This window comes from Puntigrus tetrazona, chromosome 25, assembly GCF_018831695.1.
Source record: "Puntigrus tetrazona isolate hp1 chromosome 25, ASM1883169v1, whole genome shotgun sequence".
NCBI lineage: Eukaryota > Metazoa > Chordata > Actinopteri > Cypriniformes > Cyprinidae > Puntigrus > Puntigrus tetrazona.
Window position 1 is genome coordinate 2,777,414 of NC_056723.1, and position 24,903 is coordinate 2,802,316.

Consider the following 24,903-nt stretch of genomic DNA (forward strand, 5'->3'; position numbering starts at 1 on the left):
TCAACTTTGGGACAAGTTGTTCTCTCAACGAAGGTCGCCGAGTAAAGTCATGCATCTCTTTTTTTCGATCAGCTAACAAACATTGATGTAACCGATTTGTTACAAGCTTTAATGGACAGGTTAGTCTAAGTAGGCAATATTGTCATTGTAAGACGACTCGCAAGACATAAGGAAAAGACATAAGCGGTTGAACATAGTCTAGGCCTCAAAACTACAACAAATAACCAACGTTAATCATGAAACAACAAAAAAAGTTTAAATGAAGTCAGCAAACAGCAAATCCTATAACGGTAATTTAATCATGTGGCATAGGTTAAACTGCCGTAATGGCATTAGTAGAAAATATCCAGCTACTTTTCACCAGAAAGTCTTTTTCGAACCTGTCATAAAAAGCTGTTGACCTAGCAGCGCGCGGAGACACCTAGCTATTCATCGCTGAATCGCTGTGTTTAAATGCGAAAATTACAGGCCTTCTCTCGCTCCGACCCCGTTCAGGAAAGCATCTATTATAATTCAATTAAATGCGTCATAACAGAGCCAAGCGTCAAATACGCACAACTGAGGCAGGCTTACAAATTCAAGCATGTTACATCACTTGAAAACCGTGAAATCCATCAATCACGCCGATTTGCTGTGTGTTCACGTGTGGATAATCTTGGGAAATTAGATGATGTTCAGTCGCGTTAATTGTTTGTCATTTGAGCTGAGACCTGCCCTCCCTTCCTCCGCAGGTCACGCGGTGGCAGGCGAAGAGATTTACAGAGACGGAGTTAAACGCCATTATATAAACCCAACCGGAGCGTCTGTTGAAGACCTGTAGCCCCTGTCAAGCCGCTGTTACGTGCTGCGGTCGGTTGATAGTCTGCAGTCCTGTTCGCTCAATAAGTCACGGCTATTCTAGGGCATTATGTTTCAGACTGCGAATAAACGTAACGAACGTAAGTGTAATGAAGGGGTATGCAAAGAAATTAAATTTGCCATCATTTATTAACCAATACGACTCATTTCTTCCATGAAACACAAAATCGGTAAAATTGCTAATGTAAAAAATCTAGCTTGCATATGTGCATTTTAAAGCTTGCATGTATTGCAACCGAAAGTAACAGTTTAACGCCCTATTAAGGGTAATGAAAAGTTCATATTTTGGTTTTGGGAGTCCCAGACAACAGGTTGGCATACTTGAAAGGTCTAAAAACATTATTTTTACCTTTTAGTTGTTGAACGACTCCCAAACGATTTGATCAGTCATTAATTTATCCAAATCCCTCCAGTGATTTGTCGATTTCATTTAAAGCAATGCTTATGAGCTTTTATCGCTACAAAAGCAGCACCTAGTTGCAATTAACTAATTTGTATTTTCATTCAGATCAATGCAAAAAGACCAACAAGCGAGTCGGAAATATGCTAACATCAACATCAAATGACTTGGGATTCGTTTTTAAAAACAAGTCGACTCTTTCTTTTGAGAGACTACACCTTTATACGTAGTGCACTTTCAGATTTAAAACTCTGCAGGTTGTTTTCCTTCACTCAGCTCTGTTACACGCTGCATGAAAGGTAATTTTCTGAATATTCATAATAGATGCAATTTAAAACGCAACATTGGAGAGCTCTTGTGTAAATTCAGTAAACATCAGCAAAGTATAAATATGAGATTAGAAGACTTAGAATACAGTGCACAAGTTGTATGGACTACTTTTATGGTGATTAGAAAGTTGTAGAATTACATAGATGATGATTAAAAATAGCATTCTGAAGTGAACTGTCCCTTTAAACACAGTAGAAGCACATTAAACATTCATGAACACAACCACACGCAGGCAAACACATGCCCAAACATAAACGCATGTGCTGACACACATACATAATATTAGTGCCGGTACCATATCTCCAGCGGTCCCCTGAGGTCCTAAAATGTGACATATTTAAACCAGCTGAGGCAGGCCGCACACAAGGCAATATTCAGCCATATAAAACATAACGTCACAAAACAGCACATCAGTACAGAGCGCTGAGGGAGGGGGGTGATATTCTGCTGCGGGGCTGAAATACAGTGTGACAGAATGAACGACTGTCTGATAGGGTCTGGAGACAGACAGGTGTAGAGGAAGAGAGATAGAGGTGCAGGAACAAAGGCGAGGACAAACAAGAAGAGGCACGCAGATCATTTTCAGCTGAAGTCTGGGAGATTTACTCTGTTTTAATAGCTCTATTATTTTCGGTACTAAAGCGGGGCTAGTATTTATGAAGCATCCCGGAGAATGGGAACTGATATAGTCTGAAATGTTTCCAAAATAATTTAAGAGCTTTCATAAAAAAACATGCAAAGATTGTACCTTTAGGTTCACCCAAAAATCAACTATTTCTTTTAGTGGAGTACAAAGATTGATGATTTACCACTGCTCTTTTCCTCACCAAAAAAAGCAAATTATGGCGATGACTCTATTGAGCTTAAAGTATGTCGTAAAAATTGTCCATACAACACTACATTGTCATGCGTGTCTTTGTACAAAGATCAGACTACAATTTAAGTAATGACATGAAATCTGTGAGCTACATCTTGATATGGTGTATTTCAGTATACAAGAATGCAAATGAAATTTCAGAGTACCACATATGTAGTACCACTTATCTCCAGGTCTGCTCAAGACACAAAGTTATCATTTTGCTTTGAAAGGTTTTGAAAGCAGTGCAAGATTCAGCTGGATCCCTGTTATGGTGCTTCTTTAGTCACTTTTTGTAGCTTTACAGGCCAAATCACTATATGCCTTCATTTGGAAAAGAGCAGCGTGATTATCCTGCTAAACTCTTTTACTGCTCTACTGAAAAAAGGTTGCATGGGTTTGGAATGACCCAAAGAGTAAATGTCAGAAATGTAATTTTTGGGTGAAAATGTCCAATTATTTTTATTACCCCCCCAACACTGCATGTTTTCTATGGCTCCTAAATCAAACACACTTGTTTCAGATCACCAGCTTATTAGTAGAGACTGGGTGTGTCAGACAATGGAGAGGTACAAACTATGCAGCCTTGGGGGGCTCCAGGAGCTTTGTTAGGAACCTAAACAATTTGTACATTACTTACATAGAAAATTTAGGACATGCAAATACAGGACAAAAAGGCATGCACAGGACAGACCCACACAGGAAGCCACTTACAGGAAGGATTTAACGTCCAGGCCTCGTCTCTTTATCTGACCCATCATGTGATCCACACTGCCAGGGTTCCCACGAGAGACTCCTGGTCTATGGCGTGAGGCTCCGCCACCTGCTGGGCCGCCCCTGGAGCTCCTTGAGCCTGCCCCGCCCCCTCCTCCAGGCCCCGCCCCTCCGCCCCCTCCACTACCTGGCTGGGAGTGCAGCTGACCCAGACTCTGGGAGATGGGCGGCCTGCTGGCCAAACTTGGGGCCGGAGCCTGGATCAAGGGTTGCTGGAGGCTCTGCTGACGCAGTAACGTTCGCGGCCGAGGCATCGCCCCCATCGTCGGGATGTTGTCCAAGGTCTCAACCGAGGAGAGGGCATGGTCAGACAAACTGTGCGGGCAGAGCAGGAGAGAGGGCAAGGAGCGAGACGAAGAAGGGCGGGAGCGACAGAGGGAGGGACGAGGAAGAAGGAGTAGAGAAGGTGGGACAAGAACAAAAGGGCGGGGACGAGGAGAAGAATCCGAGGAGGGTTTGGAAGGTGTTGGAGGAGGAGCAGGGGGTGCAGATGGACATGGAGGCAGGGGAAGAGACAGGTTGAAAGGAAAGAGTTCAGAATCCGGGTGAAGGAGAGTCAGGGAGTCGGTCGAAGACAGGAGAGGCAATAACGGAGACATAGAGGAGGACGAGAGGTTCATGGACGGATGGGGGCAGAACGGAATAGCCAGAGAGGAAAAGGACAATGAAAAGATGGTGTCGTCGGAAGGAGAAGGGGGTGGAGGAGTGGAAGAAGGAGGAGGAGGAGCATGCGGAGTGCGAGGAGTAGGTGGGGAGAGGAGGAGAAGGAGAAAAAAGGAAAGAAGAGTCAAACAGAGGCAGTAGCCACCGTAGCACAGGTAGCAGAAGAGACCACAGCCGCCCTGGTCTGCGTGTGTCTGCAAGTACGTGTGTCCGTTGCCGGCCCGAGCGTGACTTCCCTGAGCCGACGGCGAGCTGTGAGCGTGCGCGTGTGTCTGGGAGCCGTGTGAGGCCTGCTTGCGGCCCGCTCCCGTGCGTGCCTGACTGGATCGCGGCGTATGACGCGTCTGCCCTGAACGACCGTGCGCATGTGTGTGCCGCGGAGTGTGTGGCGTCAGTCGGCCGCCGCCGGTTCTTCCGGGAGACTGTTTTTTGGCTTGCTGAGAGCCTCCCATCTTCACACATCCCTCTCCTCCCTTTCTTCTCTTAACTTTGCACGTTGTATCTTGCGACACTCGTTTTAAGTAAAGCCACGGCCCCCTGTGTACCTTCGGCAGCCAACCAACTACGCTGGCTCATCCGTCATTCTTTTGTCCTCTCCGCCCCCCTTCCTTCGCAATTACATCGCTCATTAGCCCTGTTTCACTCTGATCTCAAAACTGTGTCAAATTCACCTCTGGAAACTTCCCAGTGAGTTTCACCTGAGCTGAAAACAAGTTTCCTATAAAGATTCCCTGGCTATTATATTCCGATTTCAGCTTGCACAATCTCAGCAATCTCACACTCTGAGAAAATGTGCACAAATTGCCCCTTTAGGGTACAACAGCTTGTCACTGGGGCAAAATCCTTAGAGGAGCGTCCAATGCCGCTCAGTGAGGACCATGAGATTAGCCCAAACCCCAATTAAAGGAACATACCACTGTTTTTGAAAATAGGGTTATTTTCCAACTCCCCTAGAGTTTTACAGTTGAGTTTTACCATTTCTGAATCCATTCGGCTGATCTCTTACACCATTAGCATATTTTTCCTATTTAAATTGTGATTTTTCTTGGCCAATATGGCTAAAAACTGTACTCTCAAATAACTTTTCCACCGTACCATGGGTGATATTACGCAGCACCTGAAAATAGTCCCAAACATTTTCAGAAACTGTGTAATATCACCCATGCTTCAACAGGGAAGTTCCTTATATATTATCAAAACTCTTTGGTCATTTTTGAGCAAGATGCTAATGGTCTAATAAAGTTCAATGATCTGTGCTAAGCTGCAGCTATACCGCCAGACCCAGGTGTTTAACTCTAGGGAAGTTGGAAAATTAGGCTATTTTCAGAAATAGTGGAGAGTTCCTTAAACACAGCTGATCACACTAATCAGGGACTTCAGGCTTGAAAGTGCTGTACAGGTGTATTGTTGCAAGCTGGAGCTTAACTTTTAAGGCCCTCCAGGAGCAGGTTTGGACATCCCTGCCATCTTCAAACCTTCTTTACCCCCAAAGATGCTCATATAGCAGCTTAACTGTACATATTACTACTCTAAAGTACTAATGTGCACCATTTAAAAGTAGACGGGTGACAAGTGTCAAGCTGCTGTACCCCAAAAGATACATTTTTCACACATTTTGTTTTACCAGTGAATGTTTTGAAGAATTCATTAAACACATTTGAGAGTGCTTTAGAGCTGAATGTAATAAAAAGTTTATGGGACATAACACAAACTTGCTCCAGTGGAGGAAAACCATCCTGATATTAAACTCAGCATGAAAACGCATTCACATCCATTTTACTTCTGTAATGTGACGTACTTTTATGTGAAACAGGATATTTAATGAATAAATGCTGCCTATAGTGTGATGTGCAAGCGATTTTGCTTGCAAAACATTCAGTAATTTCTGACTTTTTACTTCACAGGAGATATTTATAATGGTTTTGCATCATAATAAAGTGCACATTAGTTCTTTAATTGATGCTTTGTACGTAAAATGTAGTTGTCGCATAAAATGATAGCATTTTCTTTTACAGTTCAGTTCTATGTGTATTATTAAAACAATAACAGGGTAATAACTAACTATACCTAAACTTTAATTTCCATTACAAGTTCATGTCTTGTAAATAAAATAATTTGGACAGGACCTGAAGGCAGCATACTAAAATTTATGAGCCTTTTTGACCTGGATATGCAGAGTCAAGGTCAAGTTCGCTATTGCATGCATCTCAATAGTTGCACTTCTTTTTCAAATCGATCCCAATTTGTTATCGCTGCTCTATCCTTCACATAAAATGACTTTTAACTCTGTCAAGATTTTATAAAGGCTGTATTAATTATGTGCAACAGTTGCCTAAAACAACAACTAAATTTCTATTTCACAGTAGGACCAGGAGCATGTTTTAATAAAGTAAACGGGGACAAATTTAGTTTCATGTTGACATTAATGAGATGGCATAGGTAATGACTGGCACTGGTTTAGCTGGTACGGTGCATCAGGTAGTTGCAGGACAAACACCAGGGGGCAAAACAAGCGTATTGGAGAACAAGATGTAGGCAAGAAAGAGAGACAGAGGAAGAGAGAGACCGGGAAAAGGGGGTGTGAGACACAAACACAAGAGACAGACACATATAGCTGCCTTAAAATAGAATCCAATTACTGATGGAGAAAAACGGAGGGCGTGTTGAGAGAGAGAAGGAGAGAAGAACGAGGACTGGTGGTATGGATGGAGTGTGAGAAGAGAGATGTGAGACGAAGAGAAAATATGTGAGGTGCTGGAGGAGAGGAGGTGTTAGCAAAGGGTGTGAAGAAAACTTAAATTGAGCCCCCTGTGTGTGTGTGTGCGCGTGTGTGTGTGTGCGTGCGCAACACTTGCTGTGTGAACGTCTACACACAAGCAGCACATGGATACAGTAGCGTTGTAGCAGCTCTGGGTTTGTTTTGGTTTTGTGAGGTTCGGTACCTTATTTACATCTGGTCTCGTTCATTCCTTCGGTGTGTCTTGTTAATTAGTCTCAGTATAATCAACATGAAATCAAAACTGTCTCAACTTAGTACATGCTCCTGGCATTATTTTGCACAATTACTCAGTGGTCACAAAAAAATTATTTTGTTATATATATATATATATATATATATATATATATATATATATATATATATATATATATATATATATATATATATATATATATATATATATATATATATATATATATATATAACAAAATAAAATTTTTAAATATATAATATTATTTTTTATTTTTTTAAACCATTGAAAGCCAGAATACAAAATGTAATGTTTTATAAATCCAAAATATGATGAAATATGCTGCACAGCTTAATTAAATATGTTTTTCAAATCTTTGCATGCAAAACATATATAAATTAAAAATATATATTACTAAATCTATTTAGTGTGCAGGAAAATATTATTTACTTAGTTTGACAATATAAAAAATGCTGAAATATAAGTAACTAAAAGTTATAGGTTTATTTTATTTTATGTATTAGTTTATTTATTTCACAGTTTTTTTTCCTTTTACATCATATACGATTTTAGTTGGAAATACACCGGATTGCAGAAGTAAAATGAGTTGAAAAAGGCATTTCATTTGGACTTTAAAGGTGTAGTTTTTAGTCGTGACCGTAAAACGCTCTATTTACAGTCATCCTTGTTAGTCGTCATGTTTTCGGGATCTTTTTTTATGTAGGCCAATGTCTCAAATGCCGACCTCAGCCTTTGCTGTCCTCACTTAAAAGAGAAAATGTCCCACAGGAGGCGCTCATAAAAACCCTCCTGAATATACCACTACAAATGGGACACACTGCCATGGTCTGGACTTCACGGACAAGTCAGCATGTAGTGCATCACTTGGGACAGGGCCTTTGTTTTGTCACGTTTTGCTGAAATCAATCTGTCTGGGTTCTCTAAACTTTTTTCCTCACCCATGTAATGATACTTCCCCTTCTCCCAGGATTCGCTTCACACTGCTGACAGATATAAATTTAGGATTCGCTGAAATATTAAGCACATTTATAGGACGTTTAATGCATGAATATTTTGCGCTACACAGTTTCACTTGTCTGCGATTTAAGATGGAAAATTTGTGATTAACGTCCTCCAGCTAACGAAACGGCTTCCATGAAACTTTAACCGTATGCTGGCAGCTCTGAAAAATCTGGTGTTCAGAAACTCATCAGACAAATTATGGAAATTTGTCATCAAAACGCATCATATTTTCTATCTGATCGTGATTACAGTTTATTGCAGCTCACTGGAATACTTGATTCTGATTAACTCTCGATTCTGGTTAAATGGGACTTTCTGCAGCCGAATGCATTGTACTTCTAAAGGATGTTAACTTCAAGTATCATGATGTATATTCCTTCTTTTCCAAAAACTAATTCAAGATGGAATGCTATTTTTCAGCAACTATTCAGCTTCATTGGGAACACCGCAAAAAAAGTTTTTGCCTCGTTTCCGGGCAAAATATCTAAAAATGATTGTCTTGTTCTTCCTAAAAAACTTAGAAATGATCTGGTCAAGAACAAGCGAAATAATCCGCCAATGAGAGAAGCTGAACAATCTCATTTCAAACAGAAAACGAGATGATTTTGCTTGCCCCGTTGGCAGAATCCCGTTTCCCGCAAAAAAAAAAACCCAAGAAAACGGTATAGCTGGCCATGTCGCGTGATCCCTCAGAAGCTATTTCAATATGCTGATTTGCCGCTCAAGAAACATTTCTGATTATTATGTTAAAAACGATTGAGCAGTTTCATATTCTTGCGTAACGTGTTGACTTTAAACCCCATCCGTCCATTTGTTTGCTCTATAATAAGCCAGATTGTACAGTCAGCCATCGTTATTGCAAAATAACCCTCCCCAGGCCGATAAAAGACCCTATTATCCCTCTCGTACCGTATTCGCAGGCTGAATCAGGTGCATGATATCACCAGTTATGCCGTCTTTTGAGTCATTGCTGTGGCTGTTGTGTTTTATAATGGACTGAAATGAGCTATCGCCGCTTCTGAGTGTTTCTAAGTGTGTGTGACTCAGTGGTACGGATCCTACTATTATTAGACTGCAGGGCGGCCTGAAATCTCGGCAAAGCGCAGACCCACACAAAGGCATTTTTAACTTTCTTAAACATCTCACACACACACACACACACACACACACATCACATCTCTCTTTCTTGTCCCCTGTGGGCTCGACTCACTTGCCGTTCTTGAAGTCTCCCGAATGCAGGCGGCTTTGCACCGTCTGCCACCTGCCGGCTTTAATGCCCCCCGTCATCATGCTCCTCACGCTGTCGCTGCGCGACGGCCCCCCTCCGTCCCCAATCCACCCCCGCGGCCCCCTTTCTGGCCCCCGGGCACCGCCCCACTGAGGGAGAGCCGGGGACACGAAAGGAACGAGAGGAAAGACAAACATTGGGAGAGAAGAAACGGTTACAGGTTTGGATAAATCAGTCATTTATCCCATGAGAGTTCTGCATGTGCGACCTCACAGCGACTACATGCTAAAACAAGTCACCTTAGAAGTGCGGCTCCTCCTCTAGGGGCCGTAAAAGAGCCTAGTTTTACCAGGGAGTGTGAGTGATTTCTCTCAAGTCACTCAAAAATAAAGGTTCTTCACTGGCCTTGATGGTTCCACGAAGAACCCTTAACATCTACGAAACATTTATGGTCAAAGAAGGTCCTTTAGATGTTCAAAGTACTACTATTATGGATTTTGGAAAACGATCTTTAATTTTGAGTAAATTTAAGTAAATGAAAACTTTCTGCAAAGTTCTCAATCTGAAACTGCATCGTGTGTAAAGTTGTTTCTCAAAAGAAAGAGTCGGCTGTGAATTATTGAAACGAGTCGTTTTTAAAACGAATCTCAAGCCTCATGTCGGAGTCAGCATTAGCATATTGCCCGCCCACTTATTGGTCTTTTTGCGCTGGTTTGAAAAAAAAAAACCCAAAAACCGTTAGGTCGCTAGGTGGTGCTTTGAAGCGTTGAAAGCTCACAAACGCCGCTTTAAACGAAAACCCCGGGAAAGGTTGTTGAACGAATCATTTGGGAGCCGTTGAACGAGCAAGGTAAAAATAAATGCATATTATAAAAAAACTGCAAACGTTTGCATGCATGTCAACCTGTTGTTTGGGACTCCCAAAAACTAAATATTAACCTAATATTAACAGGAGCACTTTAAAATGTTGTACACGCAAGAAAAAATGGTTCTTTTAAGAACTGTTCACTGAAAGCTTCTATGGGCTTCTAAAGCACTTTTAGAACCTTTATATTTAAAAGTGTAGAAGAACCATTTTGTTTCCACGTAGAACTTTACTTTTTAAAATAACCTTGTTTTCCTTAGTGTGAAGAACATCTAAAGAACTTTCCTCCACTATTAAGGACCCTTGTGGAACAGATGTTGAGGGTTCTTCATGTAATCATCGATGCCACTGGGAACCTTTATTTTTAGGAGTGTAATTTTGGTGTTTTTGGCGTACAAATGGACTTGCAACAACCGTGATGCTTCGAATGATTACATTTGTACTCCTGGTGACATGCTTCGCTTTAATGACACCCATAAAAGTTGCACGTAGACACATAAAATTTGACGAGGGTTACTTTTGTCGTCAGTATTTATAATCATGGTCAGCACTTTGTGGACCTGGTGAAAGTCATCATGCAGTTATTAAGAGATTTATGTAACACTGCTGCATCGCTCAAACACAATACAACATCAACACCAACGACGTCAAAAACGACAGGAGAATAGCAGAAAGAGCTTCAAGTGACAAAGCCAGCAGCCGCAGATTGGCACAAAACCAGGTGAGGGATCTCTATATATATATGAATGTGTGTGTATATTTTATATTTTCTTAATTTTTACGCATATAAAATATTAAAATGCAAAATAACTCAACTGATGATGATTGATTGTTAATAATAATAATAATAATAATAATAGTGTAGATATTTTGTGGGATGCAACTTATTTACAATTATATCAGAAAACAATGTTTAACAGCTAATACAGTATAATATACAGTACTGAAAATATTTACATTATATTCATAGAATTTATATTATATAATATTATTAATATATTACATAAACATATTTTTATGAAATATATACATATGTGTTTGTATTTATATTAGTGCTGTCAAATGATTAATTACAAAAAAATTCTTTAAATAATATATTTGTGTTTACTGTGTATATTTATTATGTGCGCATTAATACAAACACATATGTATATATTTCATAAAAATATGTTGTTTATATATGAAATATATTTATTTCTAATATTAAATATAAAAATTAATATATGAATGCTTTTTCATGTAAATACTCATATACTTAATACGTAAATATATACTGTATGTGTGTGTGTGTGTATACGTAATAAATAAACAGTACAAACGTAAAGGAAAAAATTATTATTGTGTGTGTATATATATATATATATATATATATATATATATATATATATATATATAATATCATGTATAAATGTTTATTTTGAATGCAATTAATTGCTTGACAGCACTAATATTGCCATATATATATATATATATATATATATATATATATATATATATATATTACACATAGGTGTTGGACAATGAAACTGAAACGCCTGGATAGACTTCAAAAAATTATTAGAATGGTGTCTTTTGTGGCCAGTACAGCATCAAATGGTCTTGGGAGGGACAGATACTAGTCCCATAGTTTCCAGAGAGATTCTGAGCCATTCTTCTAGCAGAATAGGTGTCAGGTCACTACGTGATGCTGGTGGAGAAAAACGTTTCCTGACTCGCTCCTCCAAAACACCCCAAAGTGGCTCAATAATATTTAGATCAGGTGACTGTGCAGGGAATGGGAGATGTTCAACTTTCATGTTCTGCTGTGCGTATCGGTCCATTATCATCCTGATACACGGCACCAACTTCACGATACAATGTTTGAACCACTTGGTCCACATGGTCCGCCAGAATGGTTCGGTAGTCCTTGGTAGTGACACACAAGTATTGGGCCGAGGGAATGCCGTGATATTCAGCCCAAATCATCACTGATCCACCCCCATGCATGCAGCAGTCTGGGTAGTACGCTTGTTTAGGGCTTCTCCATACCGTAACGCTCCCGAATGAAGGTGGACTCAGAGAACAATATATGTTTCACATTTCACAGCCATGAAACCTCCAACACAGTGTTTCAGTGTCATTGTCCAATATATATATATATATATATATATATATATATATATATTCAGTACTCTGTATTATAATAGTTAAGAGCAACAATACTAAGCCTCACGATTAATCGGTTTACAGCATTAATTAATATAAAACATTACACAATCTGATAGCTTGCCATCACTAAGACAACCAATGGATGTAAAGCCATGCAAAGTAATTCCATTTCTAGTTTATATGAAGTTCTAAAGTCTAAATGAAGATTAAACGCTGCAAGCTAGACTACACGTGCCGCAAAGCGTCCGTTCCCGCTCGGTTTAGTTTCAGTCTGCGGCTTCCGTCTCAAATAGCTGAGGTTCAGTGCAGCGGTCTGCAAACACCCCGCACCGTTTAATCCAGCAGGTCCTCGCCGCTCCAGAAGCAGGAAAATTGAATCACCTGAGCCACCGCGGCTAACATGTTTATTTAATTTTTCATTTTCTACACCGGCCGCCCCATCTGAACCCCTCCGTGCGTCCGCATTTGACGGACAAGCGTGTTTAAAAGCGTTTGGCTCTTTCTGGGAAGCGGCGGGCGAAACCTGTCTGGATTAGGCGGGCGAGGGATGAGCGCTGGAGGAATCAGGAGTGCTAGAGGGACACATCCAGCCCGGGAAAGAGGACAGAGGCGAAACGGGGTGAAACGGGGGTTACCACACCACAATCAGACTGTAACGGTCAACCCTCGACGGGAGCGGGCGGCACGGAGGGTTACACGCCACTGACGCCATTTCTCTTTCTGTGTTTACTGTTACTGTTTCGCTGGATAGCTGAGGCGGGAGGGTTGTCCGTCTCCATGGTAACACCCCATGGGGAGTGGGGGAGGTGAAAGGTTAAAGGTCATAAGCTAAGAAGAGACAAGCAGGGCTGTAGGGAGTGAGGGACGTCTAGTGTCCAATTTTGGCACTTTTGGTAATGAGACTACAACGTCTGGTTTGGATTTTGAGGCGATGTATCGATCATGTCCCTGCAGTCCTGCAAAGCGCACAGAACATCAATGTGGCGCCAAGAACAAAATCTGCATAATGACTTTCATTCGTATTGCAAACTTGAATACGAAGTGTGCAATTTCTGCATCGGTCGGAAGAGATGCTCGAAGTGAATGTAATTCTATTCGGTGCCACTAGGGGAGCCGGCACTGTTAATCATTACGGTAACGGATATAAAGCTGAAATGACATACAATATAAATGTGAGATGAACTTAAATGAAAAATAATCTGCAAACAAAAAAAATGTATAGAAAACACGTTCGTCAAAGTACTTCCATTAATAGCTAAACAGAACAACGAATTGACTTTTAAAGAAGGTTTAAATGAAAATATTAAAATAAATTCAAAATAAAAATGTTGAGTTCAAATTCAAAATGTGTATGAATATTATAATAGCGTGTTATAATAAACAATACTAACACGGAATTTTAAATGATGTCAATAAATCAGTAATTATTTTCATTTTATAGCAGACAACCGATAAATTACCAATATTATGATTTAAGTCTTTTTTTGCAAAACAATTATATTGTACATATGCTATGCTACAACTTCAAAATATTATTATAAACAGTGAAGAAATGGAGATGATGAAATGTGTTATGGAAATAAATACACTAAATAAAAATAGGCTGAAAAAATATCATTAAGGGCAGATGTTAAAAGTAAAAAAAAAAGATAAATTATCAATTATATATATATATATATATATATATATATATATATATATATATATATATATATATATATATATATATGCATCCCTGTGAGCTGAAATGACACACTTCGTCTTTCAAGTGTTTTGTCTGTAGTGTAGTGATACTGTATTATATGATTGTTTAATAATTCCATATTCTTTTAAAAAAAGTGTGTAGGATTATGGGAAGCTTCCTCATCATTACAGCCCTGCCAGTGATCAGGGTGTGGTTGAGGTGTTGAGGGTGTTGAGGGTGAGAGGATGGGGTACAGTTATATATGGCTTGTGTTAGGGAAGGTTAGTTTTAGCCTACAGTTCACTCACTGACCGTCTGATACATAATACTAACAGAAAACTCATCTGGGACACACACACACACATATATATCTCTCTGTCTACCTAAATATCCATACACACAGTAATAAACCTAATAAATGTTTATATAACATATATAATTATTTTTATTTTAAATACACATTATAAAAAACTGTTACCTACATTATAATTTGAATATTATATTTGCATAAATAGTGGATTTTAAAAGTAAAATATTTATTATTATTTCAAATATTAAATACAAACACATATATAAATGTATACATTCATTTATAGATATATGTATACACAGCTATACTAATACGTATATATATATATATATATATATATATATATATATATATATATATATACATACATACATACATACATACATACACACACACATACATACACACACACACACACACATATATATATATATATATATATATATATATATATATATATATATATATACATACATACATACATATATATATATATATATATATATATATATATATATAATGTATGTATGTATGTATGTATGTATGTATGTATATATATATATATGTGTGTATGTGTGTGTGTAAGTATATATAATTTGTTACCAATACTACAATATATTTTGAAATAAAATATGAATAAGTAAAACATGTAATATTTAAAAGGCATAAATATGTAATTTTATATAATTCATACAAATATTAATAATTAATATATAAATAAGTATTTTTAGATATAGCCCACTGCACACCAAAACATAATTACACACTAACAGAGGAGCCCTAAACTGCGAACTACACAGTTTTGATATTACAGCCCACTCAACCGAAACACAGTAACTAAAATGAGCTGAATTAGTGCATTGTTAAATCTACAAAAAAAAAAAACAATTGTGCAGCAGAATGCAAGATATTTCTCCGCATCAGCGGAAAACTGCTGATGGACCGACACATGCTTATTAACTTGTTTCCCGTTCGGTTCCGAGCATAAATATAAAAATGTGACTTCCACGTTATCAAGAAGCGAATCGTATATGTGATCCCGGAGCGCGAAAGCTGTCGCTTTTTTTCCGTTGATTGAATAAATGAGCTTTTCGCTGACGTACGGCTGCTACCGTACATCAGCGCTACCGTTTTTGTGCTCCGGGGAAACATATTACGGCGCTGTTTGGTTCAGACGGTCGATTCCTGTCTGAGTTCTAGACAGATCCTGAGGGTTAGGGGGTCAGGGGGGTGATATGAGCTGTGGGTCAGGGGTTTGTGTCTCTTACCGGCCTGAACAGAGACTCACTTGAGTGTGAGGCGCGGATCTCCGTAAGGGGCATAAGGAGAAATGTTTAGTACAAACTCCTTGGGTGGGTATGAGCTCCAGCGCTGCTGTACTGAACTGCTGTCATTGTTATTCCAAAAGTCTCTGTCTAAATCACTGAAGAGACACACATACATGTCAGTAGAGCATCAGCCACCTCTCCTCCGTCAGTCTACGCAGGATCCGGGACAGAAAGCGAAAGAGGAGAGGACGTATCCGTTCACAAGAGGGTGCAAAGATTATTTGAGAGCAAACAGGGACATAAAAACAGAGCCGATGCATCCGTGAGGCAGAGAGAGATTATACCTGCGCTTTCATTAACAAAGGCGTAAGGGAGAAAAAAAGAGAGAGGTAAAAAAGCCGTAAAGCATCACACTCGCGAAATATACTCGACACAATAGAAAAACAAATGTCTGCATGTGCGGAGAGAAACAGGAAGGCTCAGGTGAAGCTGGTGTCGGGAGGAAAGGTCATTCATGTCAAAGTTAGAATTGCGAAAAACAGCTTGGAGGGAAAATGTTCTGGTTAAAAACACACGAGCACCTGCAAGCTTCAAACGCAAAGAAGCGCTCATTAGTTCAAAGCAGCAGCTGCAATGTCACGATACAGGCAAAACACCGCGCCGCTTTTACAGATGCGCGCCTCCGAGAATAACCGTCCCGCAAAACAAGGAGGCGCGTGATCCCCAAACCACGGGAACGCAGCGTCCCGCTGAGCTCGACCGCCCCGCGACCTCCATCGAACGCAGGCTAAGAGCGTCTGGAGCGGGTTATGAATGCCGCTGATTGGTCGCGTGCTTGCGTCTCTCTCTCTCTTTTTTTTTTTTTAAAGCAAGTCTAGGCCGTTCGGCTTAATGGTGAATGAAATGGAAAGGAAATCGTGACTTTTAGGCAGTGCCGGTCCGTGAGGGAAAGTTCAGAGAGGCTGATATATACAGAACCACGCCGGACAAACCAAAACAAGATCGCAGAGGTTCATATTAAAGCTTAGTTCATATTTTCAATATTAAGTTAATGTTGCAAACATATGCATATTTTGGCTGACATGCTATTATTTACTTTTTATAAAACAAATTGTATTCAAATATAAAATAATAATAATAATAATAATAATAATTAAAATAAATAAAGCAGTAATCTATAATGTATATATTATATTATTTTACAAAAAAATATTATAATAATATTGTGTGTATATATATATTTTTTTTTTCTAATATTTTAAATATTTTATTTTAATTAATAGATTTATAAATAAATAAATAAATATATATATATATATATATATATATATATATATATATATATATATATATATATATATATATATATTTATAAATCTATTCATTAAAATAAAATATTTAAAATATTAAAATATTAGAATACCAGCATATATATACACACACACACACACACACATATGAACATATATATAAACATAGCTAATACAAAAAAAAAAATTAAAACAATAACAAATATTTTTAGAATTATACACATTTTATATATTGCGGTTATTTAACTATTCATTATTTTAAATAATATCATTTTACAAAATATAAAATCTGTGTCAATATGAAACATGAAATTTAGTAAGTAACTGAGCTTTATTATTGTTATCACTATTATTATTATTATTATTATCTATTTTTAAATTAAAAGCAAAGTTAAGAAATTGAATTGAAATCAATCAATCAGGTGCTAATTAAAATGATCTGGGGCATCACACAACGAAAGAAATATAACACTTTATGTCGTAATAACATTTTGTGTATTTTTGTTCGATTTTATGCATCTAGGTTAGACATATTAGCCTCTCTTCCCCCGACAGACCGCCACTGCTTTAACAGCATTCCTCTGTTTCGTCATCCGTCCAGGCTTCGCTCCGACACAAGCACCTTACAATTCACCCCAGTGAACCAATCCAAAGTCCCTGCACCTACTTGATGGCTTTTTTCTCTCCTCTTCCTCTTCCTGAATCAGGAGACCCCACGGACTCCACTCCTGGTTTATTTCTCTTCCCCTAAAACACAGAGAGAAGAAAAGAGGAAGCTCATTCCCAGTCTCCGGCTTCTGCTCGTCTAACATCATCCTCCTCCTCCATCTCCATAGCAATTAAACCGCACGCAGGCCTCATATTTACAAGGAAACAGCCGATTTAGAGAAGAGCGAGAGCATGTGGGAGAGACAGAATGACAGAAAGCGTCTTCAGAGGAGTAGGCGGCCGTGTGGAAACCCTTCATAGACGTCACTTCTGTCCGCCTCTCCGCTCCATAAACAACACAGCCCGAGTTCACTGGAACGTCTGAGCTCGTTCCGTCAGGTTTGGCTTTTTAGACTTCCTATGGCACGTCTCATTCATGACGTGTTCGTTCTCACACGCGGCCGACCGAAAGAGGGACTTTATGGTCTAGACGGGGATGTAAATGGTTAAAAAAGAAGACTGGATGCCAACAAAGAAGAGTAAAAACACAAAAAAATTAATGCACAAGTATTACCTAGTTGAACAAATACACGACAAAGTAACAAATATAAATATGTATAGTATTATTATTATGCTATTATGCTATTATGCATATTTATTTTTTATTAAACAATTTTTACCATTATCTTTTATACTATTTTTTATTTTAAAATGTTTTATTTTAAAGTTTTAGTAATTTTATGTACTTTTGTAATTTCTATCACTTTTAAAAAATCTTTATTTAACTTTATTTAACTTTTATTTACAAGTGTGTGTGTGTGTATATATATATATATATATATATATATGTGTGTGTGTGTGTGTGTGTGTGTAAATATATATATATATATATATATATATATATATATATATATATATATATATATATATATATAATATGTGTATGTGAATGTATATATATATATATTTTTTTATATATATATATTTATTATGTATATATAAATACTTACACTTTATAAATTATGAATATAAAACTAGATAATAAATAATAAATAAAAAAATAATAAATGTAAATATTTCCAAAATATATACTGTATGTGTATATTTATAAATACACAATAAATATACAAGAACAATAAATATACACGCATATATCTATAACTTAAATACTTTTATTTTGTATCGTCTAATCTGACTTAAAGCACTAATATATATGTATGTATTTATATATTTATTCTTTCTTTCCCCACTCTCCAGAAAGAAGAAAAATTCTGAAGCAGCGCTGTTATTTTAAGAGTAACTCTTAATACTCTTACAATGCTCTTAAATCTAACAATGCGCAAAAAAAACGAAAAAGCCCAACGAAATGAGAAGGAAATCTGCTGAACACAGGCACAGGTAGAGTCTAGCTCTCATCCCATCTGTGCGGTTACCGTGGCGACGGGTTTAGCGTAGTTAAAGCCTCTGTCCCAGGGCGGCCTGTCTCATCTCATCTAGTCCCGCGCTCCCGTCGGCTGCTCGTCTCTCACGGGGTCAGAGGTCAGGAGTATCGTTAGCGCAGGGACGCGAGCCGCCACACGCTGCCTAATGGTGCTCGGCGATTGGTGGAGGTCTGCGCGGCTGCAGGACGCTCCCCGAGCAAGGGCACGGTCTCCATTCTCTTCAAACGAACAAATAAAAGTCCCGTCTCACATTTTCAACGCATCGGACGTTGCAAAGTAACTCACAGTGTTCACGTCGCGCTCTTATAAGAGCGCCTCCTGGAGGGAAGAACAAGGCTTTGCTCTACCGAGGGACGATTGTTTCCAAACAGCAGTAATGTCGTAAAGCGCTGTTATTAAAAGACGAACGCCTTATTAATGATGCAAACGTGGCTAGCAGGTGAAGCCCGGAATATTAACACGACGGGCAAAGTTTCACATTACAAAAATAAAAATACAGAGACCTATTTAACACATTATATTCATGTTACAGGTTCGTCTGCTTGCCTAAAGTAAGCTAAATTAATACTTTCTTCTTATAAAATGACCGTTTTTAAAAACGTTAAGGTTCTGGATGATTTTAAAGAGTTTGTTTTACTTTTACAGCAATTTCATGATCGTACTGTTTCTATAATCATTTATGTATGGCAATTAATATATTGCAAACGTTTAGTAAAACAAACAATATTTTTTAGCAACAATTCAGTTTTATATGTTTATATATGTTTTTAAATAATAAGTCATTTCATAACGCAGTGTGCTTCGGCAAATGGTTTATATTTCATATATTTAAATGTTTCACAAAAATCCTTTATTTACAAATTCAAAGCAAATTCTTTTTTTTAAATTCTGCGTATATTTTGAAAAGGTAAGAAAGTAATACTTTTATTATTCTTCAGCAAGGATTAAATGAACCGATCAAAACTAACAGTGAAGACGTTTATTGTGTTATAAAATAGTTCTATTTTTAATAAAATCTAATAAAATAATAAAAATTTAATAAAAATGTAATTAAATTTAATTAAAATTTAATAAAATCTTTTCAATTGTCTGTGCACAATCATGAATTAAAAAAATTAACAGAAATATTAAATTATATATTAAATATATTAAACTAATATTGTACCAAAAATATTAAAAACTTACAAAATAGTTTTTTTTCAGACAAACACACCCTCTGATAATATGAAACACTTATTTTTTAATTATTTAAAATCTTACCAACCCCAATTTTTTTGCAGATGAAGAAGTAGTATAAGAGCAGGAGCTGATTGTATGTATTATTTCATATTTTGCTCTTTATGAGTTCAGGTGCTGGTCTCTGATCTCTGGCCCAGCTGATGTGAGGCTGGCTTCAGTTTAAAGCTGTTCTTAGCACGAATGTTCATCTTCCAAACATCTCGGTCACGGCTCGGAGACTGACACACTGATTTAAACGAAAAAGGACAGTCCAAGAATCACCCAGATGTGCACAGCACACACACCACGACACACACATGAGTCAGTCAGCCGGAGGGGACAGCAGCGACACACACACACACACACACACACACACACACACACACACACACACACACATTATAATTACCACTGACTAACCCCAGAGACAATATGAGCAGCAGAGGACTGGATACTCATAGAAAAATGAATGGAAAATATCATAATGCTAAATACTGCGGCTGTAGGAAAGAAAGAGTCAATCATTTTTCATTTTGAATAGAAGCATCGCCTGTTTTTATGAAAATTAAAAAATAACAACAATAATAAATATGTATATAGTAATAATAAATAGTGTGCACTAAACCACTGTACCACTATATATATATATATATATATATATATATATATATATATATATATACTGTATATACATGTTTCTAGATCACCAAACAGCAGATGGTTTCTGATATAATTTTACTGAATATTGTGTAAATTAATGTAACTGTATTTTGAATATTTTTTTAAATACTATAAAATAGCCATGCACATGCACCACACCACTATATAAAAATAAAACCAATGATGTATTAAATGATATTATGAAATAATATAATAATACATGTTATATTATAAATTATAATTACTAGAAAATTATATTATAAAACTATTTATCATATAAATAATATAAATAAATAATACAAATAAATGTATCATTAATTAAATAAATATACCAAATACAATACAACTATCATTTATTGAATAATATCATTAAACGTATTATTTATGAAATAATGTTTACAAATAAATTAAATGTGCACTAGACAACTATACCAAATAAACATATGATATTGTGAAATATTATGAAATAGTATCATAAAATAAATAGTACGACATGCAAATGTAAATAAATAAAATATGTATTAAATAATATTATAATGATATTACAAAACCAAATATAATATATATATAATATAAAATACTTTTTCAAATAAATACCACCAGACAAATTATATATATATATATATATATATATATATATATATATATATATATATATATATATATATATATATAAAACATGAAATAATATAATAAAAATAAAATATTATGAAATATCCATTTTTAAAATAAACGAAATATGCACCAGACCAACATAGCAAATAAAAAGGCAGCTATGAATGTTCTGAGCTTCTGTACCCTTCTAAGGCTTTCTATATCCCTACACTTCCCATGACATTAGCATACAGTACTAGCTGCGAGCGAAAGCACCTCGCTATCAATTACCTCGACGCCACATTAGCGCTAGTTCACCTTCAAAAACAATCCAATACGCAATTTAGAGAACGTGGATCAATAAACCAATTAAAAGAGACACTTTACAGAGCGTTTTAAGACACGCGGTGACATGTTCAGCCTGCAGATACACACATTACATGTGTGTCTGTGACGTTCAGCGACACGGTTCACAGAAACACTGAGATCTGCAGCACGCTGTCAGAAATTAATATATACCGTACCGTACTGTATTTATTCCAGGCTAATTTGAATACAGTAGCATCAAAGTCACTGGAGTGAACATGGTAATACCACGGTATTTCTCTGTGATTCACCTTGAGACAGAATTCAATTAGCAATTTAAACCACAGTGAAATCAATACACTAATTATAAAGCAGCCTTCGAGCTGTGTGTAAGATCCACACTGAAACGCAGGATTTGCCATAAAAGTACAGTGCATGATACAGGACAAAAAATAGTATTTATCATTATTTATTGATTATTTTTTACAATAATAATAATGATAATAATAACTAAATAATGCTTAAAACAAAAATTATTAAATATTTATTTTATATTATTATTACATTATTATAATTGTAATTATAAATTTATATTATAATTTTTATTTATTATTATATATTACCATATATTATTTATAATATTTATATTTATATTATATATATTTTCTATTTTAATATGCATATATTCTCTGAGATCTAAACCATTAAAATTATTTACAGTTACTGAAAATATTAAAAAAAAATAATATTGAGCTTCGAAAAAAAATGTTTTTAAAAACATGCAAAAAGACAGCTAATTAATGCTTAACACAAGAAAAAAAATAGCAATTTTGGTAAGAATGTAAGAATCATTACCAAGAATAATATAATATTTTTTGTTACATAAAAATAAAACAAGATGCATATACTTATCTGAATGTAAATGTAATAATATAAATTTATGTACACATATTTTTATAAAACTCAAAATAATGCATGAAAAATATGAACAATGCATGTTGTATAATAAGCCATAAAAGCACTAAACAATAAACATGATTAAAAAAAGGTGATGTCTTTAAAAAAAACCTACATCTTCAAATAAATACATGATTTTTATTTACATAACCCAAAAGAGAAAATGTATTAATGGTAAAACGTTACTGCAAAAAAGACATCCTAATGATTTAATTCTAAAAAAAATAATGAAGAAGCATATATTTAACTAATGATGTTAATAATTTTAGAAATGCAACAAAAATATTAACAGTCAAGATAAAAAAAGGCAAAATACATCTGAGGAACATGTAGCATGTCCTTGATGTGCAGCTAAGCGTGCATTTGTTCATGCATGCAAATACAACTACTTTCAACACACAACACGTTCAGCTGAGAGTCACATATCACACACACACACACACACACACACTTACGCTGAGTACTTACTGGCTGCAGTTTCTGGGTAAGTAGTTTGTGACAGACAAGAAGAAGCTATCAAAGGAAACTCATCTGTCATCAGCTGTATCGAGAAATTCTCACAGAGAGAGAGAGAGATGAGAGCGAAACAAAACGGACTGAGAGAGAGAGAGAGAGAGAGAGAGAGAGGAGGAGGGTTTGAGAGAGAGAGAGAGAGAAGTGGGGATGAAAGTGAGGGAGGAGAGAACGCCGTCGATGATTGAGACGAGCCGAGGAAGAGACAGCTCGCCAACTGTGAGGCTCCGAGGGGCACTGACTGACAGTGTGTGTGTGTGTGTGTGTGTGTGTGTGTGTGTGTGTGTGTGTGTGTGTGTGTGTGTGAGTGTGTGTGTGTGTGTGTGTGTGTGTGTGTGTGTGTGTGTGTGTGTGTGTGTGTGTGTGTGTGTGTGTGTGTGTGTGTGTGTGTGTGTGTGTGTGTGTGTGTGTGTGTGTGTGAGTGTGTGTGTGCGTGTGTGTGTGTGTGTGTGTGTGAGTGTGTGTGTGTGTGTGTGTGAGAGAGTCAGAAATGTGCATTCAGTAGCATGACTCGCTCTGAGCAAAGACACACACGTGCAAACACTGCTACACACACAGCTGCAGGCAAAGACATCAGAAAGAGCTTCAGCCCAACAGACACAAACACGCTCTCTCATGTCTGGATTTATATCTTCATATATTCTCCTTTTCTTCTCTTCTTTTCTGTGTCTTCTCCAACTTTATTCATCTCTCTCTGGTTTGGGCTTCAGATGCATTTTTTCTCTCTTTCTCTATCAATTTTTGAAGTACTTTATTGGAGTGATTGGTCCACCCATCATCTAGCATTAATATAAAAAAAGGAAAAAAAAAATTTTACAGATGAAATGTACAGATATTAAAACATTACTCTATCAAATAAAATCTATAAAAATACGATATATAAAAAATATTACGATTATATATATATATATATATATATATATATATAAAATTAAAACAGAACTATTTACATATTACAAAATATTTAAATCATAACATAAAATCTATAAAAACAAAATATATAATTAAATACTATATAATAAAATAAAACAAACTATAAATGAAATATTTAAGTATGCTATATATATTTCAAATATGATACATTAGAAAATGAAATAATAGAAATAAAATTAAATAAGATGATAAATGTACAAAAACCTAGCTTAAAATAACAAAATAAATAACACATATAATAAAAAATAAAATAAATAAATAAATAAAAAAATTAATAAAAAATAGTGTACTTCCTACAAATAAAATGCATGACCTAAAAATGAAATAAAATACGCTACAAAAATATTACTTTTTATTACTTTCTAAAAAAATATAAACAATATATATAAAATGCACCAAACCAAATCATGACTTTCTATAACTAAAATTCAAAACTCTTACTTTTAAAAATGATATATATATAAAAATGTATCTAAAAAAATATATATATTTTTAAATAATGCTAAAAATTATGATACATAATAGAACTACTATAAAATCAAATAATCCTTTCACTAAAATGTTTATTTCCTGACATGTAAACTAAGCTCAACAGTTGGTGTCAATAACCTGAGAAAATATTGTCAGAGACTTTGTTTTCAGTCCATCACGCCGTGCTCTCAAACTACATTTAAAATGCAAATAGATCTAGTTTTGAGCCACTCGCTCAATTAAACATAACAAGCATGTAAAGCTGTCATATCACAACAAAACACATCTGCACGCGTCTACATTTATTAGTTCCCGCTCAGCTTAAAGTTTCATTAAAAAGACGCTCAGGCAGCACTACATTGAGATCGCATCCTTCTAACGTCATGAGAACATTTATCAAATGCATCGACATGATAAGCTCAGTTCATTCACATAATTTCATTTCTTACATTTGCACAACTTTGCACAACATTTG

General features: G+C 36.2%; 2 protein-coding genes across 2 annotated transcripts in view; both read right to left on the reverse strand.

Moving 5' to 3' along the window:
- syt7a (synaptotagmin VIIa) overlaps positions 1 to 10,872 on the reverse strand; it is a 48,051-nt gene extending 37,179 nt beyond the window's left edge. Inside the window, exons 1-2 of the mRNA XM_043227854.1 lie at positions 9,084 to 10,872; positions 3,159 to 3,533 (exon numbers count right to left, since the gene is read on the reverse strand). Coding sequence (XP_043083789.1) covers positions 3,159 to 3,533; positions 9,084 to 9,340 — 632 coding nt within the window. The 5' untranslated portion in view covers positions 9,341 to 10,872. The remainder of the gene's footprint in view (positions 1 to 3,158; positions 3,534 to 9,083) is intronic.
- Positions 10,873 to 14,801: 3,929 nt separating this feature from the next.
- The window catches only part of LOC122330698 (synaptotagmin-7-like), a 66,715-nt gene continuing 56,613 nt past the window's right edge, over positions 14,802 to 24,903 (reverse strand). Inside the window, exons 3-4 of the mRNA XM_043227933.1 lie at positions 17,354 to 17,433; positions 14,802 to 15,531 (exon numbers count right to left, since the gene is read on the reverse strand). Coding sequence (XP_043083868.1) covers positions 15,393 to 15,531; positions 17,354 to 17,433 — 219 coding nt within the window. The 3' untranslated portion in view covers positions 14,802 to 15,392. The remainder of the gene's footprint in view (positions 15,532 to 17,353; positions 17,434 to 24,903) is intronic.